Below are 12,302 nucleotides of genomic sequence, written 5' to 3'. Positions count from 1 at the left end.
AAACTCAAGTCCATATCAGAAAGACAGGAGTCAGAAGAGCTCAGGGAGAAGCACAGACTTGGTCACTGGCTCTCAGACCATTCAAATCACACATAGTTTACATTCCAAGCATTTGTTTGAGTTATAAAAGTACAGCAATCTCCCAAACAAATCAAACTTAAGCTTTTTTCCCTTTCCTCAAGACTACCCCAGCCCCATGTTTGTGCTTTCAAGGCACTCAGTGCCCTCTGGTGTCCCCGTCAGTAATTGCCATTTAATGCCACTGGAAACCAAACCCAGAAAAGGGGACTTGAGTAACCATATGGATTGATTTATCTATTAAGATTGGAACAATATGAGGTTTAGATGAAAATCCAACCCCAAACTAAGGTGTCTTGAAACAAGTGGTTTCATCTAGGGCAGCTAAGACTGTGGGACAGTTTGGGGAGGAATTTTCACATTGCCTTTTAAAAGTCTGAGCTCTCTTGAAATGTGATTGCTTAAAAAGACAAAGAACACAACTTAAAAATAAATATATTCACAATCTGAAGAATTACATTCTCCTTATCACCCCCACAACTTTGGGAGTACCCAAGAAACTGAAGTAGTCTTTAAAATGTCACAATGTGGAAGTAAGTGAAACATGAACACAGTATACTCCAAAAAGAAAGAAATTCTTTGACCAAAGTGTCCTCCAAATCTCCATGTGGACTTGCTTATTTTCCTGTCATCCTTTTTCATTCTTCTTACTCTAGCCTCAAACTTCTTTAAAATACACCAGTGTTTGAGGAAACTAAGAGGTAAACATATGCACATTGTACAAAATAATCTGTATACTTACAAGCATATTGGTTAGCGACACTGAAGTGGTAGAAGTAGTGAATGTAATTAAAAAGGGTCTACTCAGTAATTTTTAATGCATAAAAATAATAAGACCCAAACATATTATGCTGTGCTAATATTCATGAATCTATAGATTAAAATTTACCAGTTTCATGTAAAAAAGATCATATTTGTTTTCAGACCTGAGTGTATAAAGCACTAAAATGAAGACTCCACAGCTTTCTAAATGCCAGCTGGATGCTTTCAGATGGGGCATTAGTATAAAAGAATTTAAGGCAATCCAATAGCTAAGATATTTCCAATTAAAGCTTTGTCTTTCAGAGCACGCTCTATTTCCTTCTCTTCAATCTTCAAAGACACCTGGAAAGAAGAGAAGAGGACTTTTCACGGTAGAGAACTCACAAAAGCAAAGTTTTTATTACATAAACTTCTACCATGTTAAACTTTTGTTACAAGAGGCTAAACACTGCTTTTTCAATGGCCTGCAAAAAATATCTCATTCATACTGCAGTCCCGTCCTCACAGATCTTAAATCCTACCTAACAAAAAACAAATCAATTGTGGTCATTTTTAAATCTTTAGCAAAAGATAAGCTCTCCAAAACACGACAATTAAAAGCAATGTCACAAAGAAGCAGTTAGTTGTACCTTTGTGAAGCGGGTTTCCTTGTTTTTCTTTAATCCTAAAATGCCCCTGGCCTCCAAGAGCCCTGAAAGTGATAAACACTCTGACTGGTCCACAGCTGCCACCTGCTGTTTGCGACAGACGTTGCTATAGGCTTCATATAACTGAGAGGAAACAAGGGAGAACAAATGTTGCTTAAAAGTCATAGCGCTTGTCACCTTATAATCCCTTTTAAAATGTGAGTTTGGGTTTGCAAAAAAGATATCTGAATACTCTAATTCTCCCTCTTTTCAATAAAATCCTTGAACAGGCATTCTGTAGATATTGCCAAAACCCTAAACTGTAATGCAGGAAAGGGACTTTATATATTTCACAGGGAGAGGCAGAAATGAAGGGGAGAAGATTAATGGTAAATTCTCAACCACAACCCAAGGGAAATAGAGTCAGCTGCCTTTTATATGGTACCAGTATTTATTCTTACTGTTAAAATCCATTTTTAATTCATATCATCTGGAGCTTGACAGACCTTTTGGAAAATATCTGCTCTGCAAAGCAGATTCTCATCTCCACCCCAGCTCCATCTGCTAAGATTCCCAACTAACCTTCCCCAGAGTGACCTCCTTAATCTTCAACTGCCTGGTCAAGAGCAACAAAGAGCAGACCAAGATCTTCTGCTGAAGAGGGAAGGAGTCTTGTGCTCCTTCTCGGCTCAAAGTCATTCTGCTACCATCAACTTCTGAAATGACTTGGGATATGTGAACAAGACCAACTTGCTTGGGAACCAGTGACTCAGAGGGCGATTTACCTATAAAGTAAATAAATCAAGCTTAATTAGATTTTAAGATATTGTGTGTACTGAGACAGGTGATACGAAGTTTTAGCTGAAGGAAATTCAAGTGCAGTCATGTCGCACCAAAGCAGAGGTTCCAACTCTGTAACAGAAACTAAGGATGAGAGAAAATGCTATCCTCAGAAAGATGCCCAAATAATGTGGATAACTTGTAAAGCAGGGTTATCCTTTTTCTGGCAGAATGGTGAACTAGTCTGTCCTATAGAATGCAACTTAATGTCAAAGAGTCAAAATCCACGTCAAGAAAGAACCAGACAGAGAACTGAGTTCTGCCTTGGAAGTTCCTCATATCTCAAAGGTAAAAAAGAACAGAATCTTGAAGCAAAGACAACCATGCTTGGTAATTAAGAAAGGAAAAAAAAGTTGGAAAAATTACCTAATGTTTTGAATCAAATGAGTGGCTAAATGTGGACAGGCAAGTCAATCCTACGTAAGTCCTCTAGATAGCCTCCCCAAATGACCTTTGAGCTTTCGTTCACTTGTCCAAGCTGATCTACAGTAGAGCAACTTGAGAAAATGTCATTGGATATCTTAGCAGATAGTACCATCCCAGAGGCCGGAGGTTGGGAAGCTGCCAACAGCCGCACAGGACTATGGACTCATTGTTTGGAGATGCATGAATTGCAAGACAGAGGAGGGATTTGCTCTGAAACAACCTTTGCCTAAAGTTACTTCCTGAGACCACGTGCAGTAGCCCCACAACAATTTGCTTCTATTTCATTACCACAAACAGGATGCTGCAGAGGACTAAAAGTGGAGAAACTAGAGATCACTGATCAAGTAGCAGAGTCTTAAAGTTGGAAGGAATGTAGAGGTCTGTTCTTGCTCCCTACCCAATGGCTGAATCTCCTCTAAAACAATCCCAACCAAATGGTCATCTATCCAGCTTTTGTTTGAATGTCTTCAGTGCTGGAGAAGTCACTGTGTGTCAAAGAAGCCCAGTTAGTGCTATTTATTGAAAGTGTCTTCTTATATTTAGCTGAAGTCAGTCTCCCTATAGCTTTCTAGAGCCATTAAAAGCTAATCACAAATACCAGAGATCAAATGACAAAAATTAGGTTCTGTCTAGTAATTTATGGCCGGAACTTAAAGCCTCTTTCAGCTATGTGTGCCAGTGGTGCTCACAGGGACCACTGACAAGCCTAAATGTTATTGGGACGGGGAAAAAAGGGAATAATCTGAAAAGCTGAAGAGAAACCAGTATCTAATCTATGCATTGGCATATATTACCTACCATCAGCCTAAGCACTAAGTGCGGCTACTTCTGAAAAATTTTTATTTATTTATTTTTTATTAAGATTATGATAGATTACAACCTTGTGAGATTTCATTTGTACATTATTGTTAGTCATTTTGTGGGTACACCACTTCACCCTTTGTGCCCTCCCCTACTCCTCCTTTTCCCTGGTAACCACCGATCAGTTCTCCTTGTCTATATGTTAACTTCCACCTATAAGTGGAGTCATATAGAGTTCGTCTTTCTCTGTCTGGCTTATTTCGCTTAACATAATACCCTCAAGGTCCATCCATGTTGATGCGAATGGAACAATTTGGTCCTTTTTTATGGCTGAGTAGTATTCCATTGTGTATATATACCATATCTTCTTTATCCAGTCATCAGTTTCTGGGCATTTAGGTTGGTTCCACGTCTTGGCTATTGTAAATAATGCTGCAATGAACATAGGGGTGCAGGGGACTCTTGGGATTGCTGATTTCAGGTTCTTAGGATAGATACCCAGTAGTGGGATGGCTGGGTCATAGGGTATTTCTATTTTTAACTTTTTGAGGAATCTCCATACTGTTTTCCATAGTGGCTGCACGAGTTTGCATTCCCACCAACAGTGTATGAGGGTTCCTTTTTCTCCACAACCTCTCCAACATTTGTCACTCTTGGTTTTGGATATTTTTGCCAATCTAATGGGTGTAAGGTGATATCTTAGTGTAGTTTTGATTTGCACTTTCCTGATGATTAGTGATGATGAACATGTTTTCATGTGTCTATTGGCCATACTTATATCTTCTTTGGAGAAATGTCTGTTCATGTGAAATATTTTTATTAATTTTCTTTCAATAAGTTGATGAAAAAAACAAAGTGTGTTCTGTGAAACTACAGTGCTAGAAACAATTTTAATAACTCTCAACCACTGCAGGAGTTAAGGAAGAAACAATCAAATCAGACTGTCCTGTTTCTAAAGATTAACGCTGGATATTAAACACTGACAAGATAAGTATGTAGTTCATGGCCATTTTACATCTGGGATAACTAAGAGAACAAGGCTGAGGGAAAGGAAAATTAAATGTTGTTTTTCTAACAGCCCATAGTTTACTGTAGCAATATCATCTTCATACCTTGACCCTCCTAGCATTGTTTAAAGTCTTGAGACATGGCACATTGAACTCAATTCTTTCACTGTCTGACTCTCTCCTATTTACCAGGCTTTGCTTTCACCCATACGGAGACCTGAAGTGCACTCAATATAAACACCCAAAGAGAAGCTGATCCAACCTTATTGTCTACAGTTTTCATTCCTAGAGCTTGGAAAGAAAACTTACTCTGTCCCAGCCATTTATGTAACACCCTGGGGAACTCATTTCCAGTAATGGATGGACTATAGTACTGGCAGGCAAGATTGAAATAAAGTAGATAAAATTGACCAAAAACACAGGCACACACACAAAAATGGGTGAGTGTGGATTTAACTATGTTCATCTTTCTCCCTCTTTCCTAAGAAAAGTTAAGCTTCTAATTATAAAGGAAGATGGGAAGGAGATAAACTACTTACATTCAGACAGTGGTTTGAGGATAGTCTGGCTTTTGACATCCGACTCTACAATTTCAATAGCTCTCCTATAAAAAAATATTTCTAAAATTAATTTAGACTGAGTCACACCAAACACTACATCAAACCACCAAGTTCAAAAACAGATACATTAACAAAAAAAACAGCATGTTTTATAATTTTAAAGCCACCAAAACAAAACCGGATTATGTCTCAGCTAAAGGGGACTTAATTGCCTTGAAATAATTCATGGACCAGGGAATCTGAGAAACTTCAACACTACATGGTTTCCTGTAATAGATGCCAAGTAGGTCATCACACATCAAGCCAATGATAACATTTTGGATGAGGAGAAAATGTCATGGATAGGAGAGAGGTTATGTAATGTGGGCGACTGACTAAAGAGAGCCAGTACCACCCATCTACACCAGACCTAAAAGGGGAGTCCTCAGTTTTATATACATAGAATATGTGTAGGCTAAACCACACCAGCCCACATGACTATTGCTCATAGCTGCAGTCTTTACCCAAGTAGTTTGCAGACTAGGGGAAACTTTCAAATCCAGGATCATGCCATCTAGCAACAGCAAGAACTTACTCTCCCACTGCTCTCTCCAAAGTACTTTGCCCACAGGAAGCCATAAGCCAGACCTGGATCTTGTGCATGGCAGTAGGGGGAGGTTAGACCAGCAGGCCAGCACAGCAAGTATCATTTTAATGGACCCAGTGTCCCTACTGGGAAGGAAGAAATTTCATCAGTCAGCACAGAGGCTTTCCTCAGCAGGAGGGGCTGGGGGATGGGAAGGGAGAGAGGTCTGGAGTACAACTGTGGGGGACCACCAAGTGGAGGAAGGGGTGCTCACAAAAGCAAAGAAAGGGGAAAAAAGTCTCAAGGCAAAGATGGTTCAGGTCCATAAATAAACCTGCTTGAGACCAGCTAATGGAAAAGTAAACTGGAGTCTTTTTTAATACAAATGTAATTAACCAATCTATAATCACCACAGGGAGTGCCAGCAACATCTCATTTGTTTCTCCCTCTGTAGGTAATGGACTGATAATGTTTCAGACATTAACACGGTGGAAATGCAGAGCTCCCCACTGAGAAACAAGTCCTCCTTTCTGAGTGTAAAAAGTGGCAGAATAAAGCCTCTTAAGTTACAATCATTTGAGTTACAAGAGACAATTAACAGCATTTCTTTTTTTAATAAAAACAGCCAATAGTGCCATAACTCACCTGCAAACATCTAGCGCTTTGCGAACATCTCCTGAAACAGCAGAGACTTTTCGGGCACAGAATTGAATTGCAGCATCGTCCACAACCCAATCTCTAGATACCTTTGGACAAGACATAGCAGATGACAACTTGAACTATAAGATTCCCCCTCTCTGTAATTTAGGTCCCAGACATAAATATTTTCACACTTAAGTCTAAACTTGATGGGTACCCTTTAGGGTCTAAAAGATACTTTTTCTACTCATAAGTAAAGGGAGATTTCACATATTTAAATATTTTGTAGGAATGTGGTAGAGGTTCATAAACGGGAAAAAAGTAATCAGAACTTAAATTAGCAAAATTAAACTAAACTAAACTCTATCTGGTCATTTTCAAAACAGAAAGTTTTTTTATAGGCCCTATTTTAAATGCCATTAAAGAAGCATTTGAGTAATTCCTCTAACTTTTATTTTTATTCCAACACTGAGGCATCCAATAAATGGAGCCATGGCTGGAAATTCACATAAGATATTCTCACTATGGCCCATAGGAACTCCCTGCTTAGTAAAGCAATCAAAGCAAAATATTTTAGAACTATTCTTACATTTCCCCAACACAGGTGATCCAAGGAACGCATAATTTGGTACAATGGTTGGCACCTACCTGATTAAGTCGATCTTGCAAGATAGTGGCTATCTGATTTTTGGTATAAGGTGGGAAGTTCAACAGCCGTGGCTTACATTTTTCTCTAGCTTGAAGCCTGGGCAGAATTCTGTCTGTGAGATCCAGGGTATTAGCAATACCTGAGGAGGAAATAACACTAACCATCACTGGTCACATCACCCTAAAAAGAAAACTAAACTAAACTAAAGCTGAACAGAATTTCCAGTCATAATCCAGCATTGCAATTGTTGCTTCCCACTTGCCACCCCCCCCACCAACACTCATCAGGTAAGATGTCATCATAGAATGCTTTTTTCAAGTTAGGTTACAACTGTTGACTGATAAGCAAGACAAGATACTCTCAAATTCAATTGTCTCTGAAATGCAATACTATGTCATTTCTATTCAGACTTAAAAAAACTGATTTGCCTTAGATTAAAATTATTATTTTATAGCAACTTTCTTATTTTGACAAACAGAAAGCTGGTTAAAGATAAAATAATAGGTGATAAATAAGCTGAAGAGATGAAAGAAAACGAATTCTTTAGAACCACCACGTAACATTAACAGTTGAGTACTAACCAATCAGCACCAATCGAGAATTGCTTAGCCATGGCCATTCAAACAGTGTGTACAATACATCTTGCCCTTTGCTGTCCAGCTGATCCATCTCATCCAACACCAACACACTACACATAAAGAGAAACAATTAGTATCCATGTTCACCTTCTAAACTCTCCAATCTGTTTGATCTGGGCTGACTGTAGGTCACATTCCTACAAGTGAGACCAGTTTGAAGATCATAATGTGTCCTACCTCCATTCACTATTATGTAATACCCCCACCATTACGAAAAAGTAACACAATCAAGCAATTCGTTTAAAAACATTTTTTCCAATTTAAAATTAGAAGGTGTATTTTTCCTTTCTTCTTTCCCTTTAAGTTTATGTAACCACCTCTCATAGAATATAGGAATTGTTCTCTTTATGAGCAAACTGATAAATTCAAGAGATTAGAATGTGAGTTTGTGGGCAATAGATCTTGCAGATTTTCACAGAACAACATGCAACAGAGCAATACTTACATCATGGGGCCCTTTTCCGCAGTCATATGGTTTTCTAGTTTTCTCATCATGTCCTTCCCAGCTGGCCTGGATACTCCTTCCTGACAAATCTCCTGAGCAATAGCTGGGAATACAGCCTGGGCACTCCTCAAGGACATGCAATTCAGCATGATAGTTTTAAAGCCTTTTAATTCCTTCTAGAAAAACACAAACATGGGCATTATTTTGGCTTCAAATAAAGATTTGATGGAACCTGAAGGGTCATTGAGGAATTAACAGCACATAAAAGAATAAGCTTACTTTCATTTGGGAAGATTTAGACAATGAAACTAAAGACGTCTTATTTTGGGCAAACCTTCAATCCCCTAAGCACTTCTACTCTTTCTTAACCCTTAATAACAAAGTGTCACTTTAGCAAGAGCATCATAATTCAGACTCAATGTACCTTGAGGTCTTGCAGAATTCGGCTTAAGCAGGCAGTTTTTCCAGTCCCAGGAGCACCAGAAAGATAAAGACTTCCAGCTTTTTTCCCACAGATGTGCTCTCTCAGGAAATTTCTGATGACGTTCATCTCCTTTTCCCTGGCAGGTAGCCGATCTGGGACAGCCGTATTCAGGACCAGCTTTGCTTGCTGGTAGCAAGTACCTGTGCCAGATATAAAAGGACAATAAGACACAACAGTGGTGACTGAGAAGACTCACTGGGTTTCATTTGGAGTCACCAGCCTTCTTTATGAGGCTGCACTAACAGCTGCCATGTAAGAACGAACCTTCTTGCTTGAACAGTCTTACACATGCAGACTCTTTCTCCAGTGGACATCTCTGCTCAGAATTTGTTGTGATGTCTTGACCTTTTTGAACTGAGGAATGAATTTTGTTTTGGCGACCTCTGGCTTGTTCTCTTTTGCTAGGAGACTTAATTGTCAGCTGATTGTCAAATACCAATCTGCGCCCCTTAGGTACATGTGAGCGAGGGGGACCATTCTCTTTCTTGCCTTGCTTTGGTGGAGAACAGGGAGGTAAGTGGGGAGTGTTGCACAGGTTGTCATCACCTGAAACATTAAAATCAAAATATGGTAATTCATAGCAAAGGATATTAAAATGACTGGTGAAGATCTCGCAACCCCCAGAAAGGTGAATTTCTAACACTTCAGAACCACCAAAATAAAATGCCTCTCATCTAGAAGCAAATATTGGCCACCAGATGGCACCACTGCCTCTTATATGGTAGAAACCAAATGGGTTTTAGTGGGATGAAATTCTGTGATTGTTCTAAAACAAGGTTTCTCAATCTTGGCGCCACTGACATCTCGGACCAAATAATTCTTCATTGTGGGGACTGTCCTGTGCATTGGAGAATATTTAGCAGCGTCCCTGGCCTTTATCCATTATGCCAGTAGCACCAGCTAAGTTGTGACAACCAAAATGTCTCTGGATACAACCAAATCACCCCTCATCAAAAACATTTGATCTAAAACAAGAAAGGATTACCAACCACTGTTCTAAAATAAGAATGTCACCTGTTTCTCTTATTCACAATTACTGAGGCAAGTTTCCAAATACTTTATAACTAACCGCAAGGTCATTTAAAACACTGACAAAACCAAGTTCAGTGTTTAGAACCGAAGATCAAATTTACGAAGTAGTTCAGAAAATCATCTCCATAAGTGGCTTAACTCTGAAGTTCAGTTAGCACTTAGCAACCATTCTGAACATAACCAAAGCGAATAAAGTGGTCTTAGCTGAATTTAGAAAGCTGCTTCAAAGGCCTAGGCATCTTATTGAGGAAAGAGAAGTCGAGAGCCACCAGGCAAAAAGTTGTACTTATATAATGGATAGCTTACCCAGACGTTTTCTGGGGCTGAGAGGCAGAATTTTTACACAAGGAGGACGGGGTGTGGCCTGGACATTTGTCAGTGCTACCTTGGTGTCACTAGAGTTTTTAGCTTTGTCCAATGTCCGAGACAGCTTCTTTTTTGGAAAACTGATTGTAGCCTGTGACTGGGATCGGGTTTGAGGCATGATGGCAACACAGCTGGGTACAAAAGAGAGAACAGGACAGCCGGTCAACGGGCAAAAGCGAAAGGAAAATAACTAACATGGAATTTATACAGATGATCAACACTCATTTCATGCGAAAATTATGCTATAACAATATTTTCGCATTCAGTGCTGCTTCACATCCTAATCTTTGCAATAACAGGGAACACCTGTTGTCTACCTACTATGTGTAAGACACTGTTATAAGCATTTTAGGCATTGACTCATTTAAGTTCTACACCCACCTTAGAGGTAGGTCCTACTAGTACCCTCATCTTCCAGATGAGAAAACTGAGAACACAGCGGCCCAAAGACACAGCAAAGCAGGGATATAAGCCCAGGCCTTCTGGCTCCAGAGCCCAAGTTCTAAACCAGCTGAGCAATGAAATAAGAAGTTTATCTTAATTGACTTCTAGAACACTCCTAATGCCCTCACTCCAGGGACGGGACCTATCTTTATCACCAGCTTAGCCCAGCAACCTTCCACATTCACAGTCTGCCCCAAGTCCTCACTCTGCACGGAGTCCCCACTCCACACAACTTTCGGCCCCCGCCCGGAACACCGCCTTCCTACCACATTGAGCTCCTTTACCCCACGCACACTGCCAGACTACTCCGAGGGCGCGCAGCCCCCTGCCCTTGCCGCGACCCCAGACCTCCCGCGATGAGCTCTCCTCCCCTCGCTTCACCTCGGGCCTCGTCGGAACCCGCGGTCCTCGCCGCAGGCCCTCACCCCACTCCGCTGCCTCCTAGACCCCAGGCCTCCCCGAGCAATGCTCTCCTCTCCACCTCCCCGGGCTGCGTCACCTCGGCGGGCTGCTTCCTGTCTCTCGCACACGGCTTCAGGGATTCTCCACGACAAGCTCCTAAGCAAACCACACACCCGCAGCGGCAAAGCCCAGACGCGCTCGCGCCAAATCTCCACAGCCGCAGCTTTCCCGCCTCCCGCCAAGGCCCGACCAGGCTTCTGATTGGGTGTCGCCAGAGCGCCGCGCGCCTTGGCCAACGCCCCCTCCTTCGCGGCCAATCCAGCTGGAAGGCCCACAGCCAATAAGAGAGCCCCAGGTCTCAGCGCCACGGGGAGGCCACGCCCTCCAAGCAAGGAGATCATCTACATCCGGGGCCTCGGCGGAAGGACGCGCGGTTGCGGCTCTGGGTAAGGAGGCACTGCTGCGCCGCAAAGCCCGGCGGGAGATGTAGTCTTTGCCGCACACGACTCTTATTTCCATGCCCTTCTTTCGAGGGGAGGTGTAAAGATGTGGGTTGCCCCTTCTCACGGGTGCTGGAACCCATGTTTACTACCCTAATTGCCTAGAATATCAAAGAGCTACCACATAGTACCTACCATTTTGGGGGTGGTGCAGGGCGCCAGGCACCATGCTAGGCGCTTTACTTCCTTTTTTTTTAAAGATTTTGTTTTTCCTTTTATCTCCCAAAGCCGCCCCCCCCGCCCCCCACCGTACATAGTTGTGGGTCCTTCTAGTTGTGGCATGCGGGACGCCGCCTGGCGCGGCTTAAAGAGCGGTGCCATGTCTGCGCCCATGAGCGAACCGGCGAAACCCTGGGCCACCGAAGCAGAGCCCCCGAACTTAACCACTCGGTCACTGGGCGGGCCTCAGGCGCTTTACTTCTCTAATGCTCAAGCCTGCAAAGCTCAAGGCATATGTGCGGAGGGTTAATTAGAGGTTACAGCATGTTGGTAGCAGTGACGGGCCAAGGACCCAGACACCCTGACAGCCAAACTAATGTGCTTTTGTAAAGTTCTACACATGCATAAAGAAATAGACTACACTTCATCACAGTATCCTCCCTGATTTGTATTTCGAATATGAGAAATAGAGCTAGACCTTTGCTTTTATTTTGTTAAAGGTTAAAATATTATATTCTGTGCACCTTATCATTAATCCCATTAATCCACACACTGGGGGGGGGGGGTATAGAGAATTATGACCCCTTAATTTTAAAATCTTTTTTATGGCTAAACACCAGGGTTTCAGGGCCAGAGAAGACTGCTATAGAAGAGGCAAGCTGAGCTTTTAATGAAAAATATAAATTAGAGCAGTAATTTACAGGCCAGTATCCAAAGCTAATAACCTAGTTAAGCCTCAAGTTCTGTTAAAGATCAGGACCCAGCTCTAGGTAATGGTAAGCATTTATCTTTCATCCTTCAATATCAAATGAAACAGAGCAATAAAGCTAAGAAGTAGGAAAACAATATTACAATTGTCAGTCAATTTAGTTAGTTCAT

The 12,302-nt window shown here is 41.5% G+C and overlaps 1 protein-coding gene across 1 annotated transcript; it reads right to left on the bottom strand.

Moving 5' to 3' along the window:
- Positions 1–497: 497 nt before the first annotated feature.
- On the bottom strand, positions 498–11,399 carry CDC6 (cell division cycle 6). Its single transcript, XM_046676129.1, has 12 exons — positions 10,862–11,399; positions 9,859–10,049; positions 8,785–9,066; positions 8,461–8,660; positions 8,037–8,212; positions 7,535–7,641; positions 6,953–7,092; positions 6,311–6,411; positions 5,080–5,144; positions 2,049–2,251; positions 1,470–1,610; positions 498–1,182 (listed from the first exon to the last, which is right to left on the bottom strand). Exons 2-12 carry the CDS (start codon positions 10,034–10,036, stop codon positions 1,093–1,095), a joined length of 1,683 nt encoding a protein of 560 aa, XP_046532085.1. The 5' UTR covers positions 10,037–10,049; positions 10,862–11,399; the 3' UTR covers positions 498–1,092.
- Positions 11,400–12,302: the final 903 nt, after the last annotated feature.

The sequence above is a fragment of the Equus quagga genome, chromosome 11, assembly GCF_021613505.1.
Source record: "Equus quagga isolate Etosha38 chromosome 11, UCLA_HA_Equagga_1.0, whole genome shotgun sequence".
Classification (NCBI taxonomy): Eukaryota; Metazoa; Chordata; class Mammalia; order Perissodactyla; family Equidae; genus Equus; species Equus quagga.
This window is presented reverse-complemented; position numbering and strand designations above follow the sequence as displayed.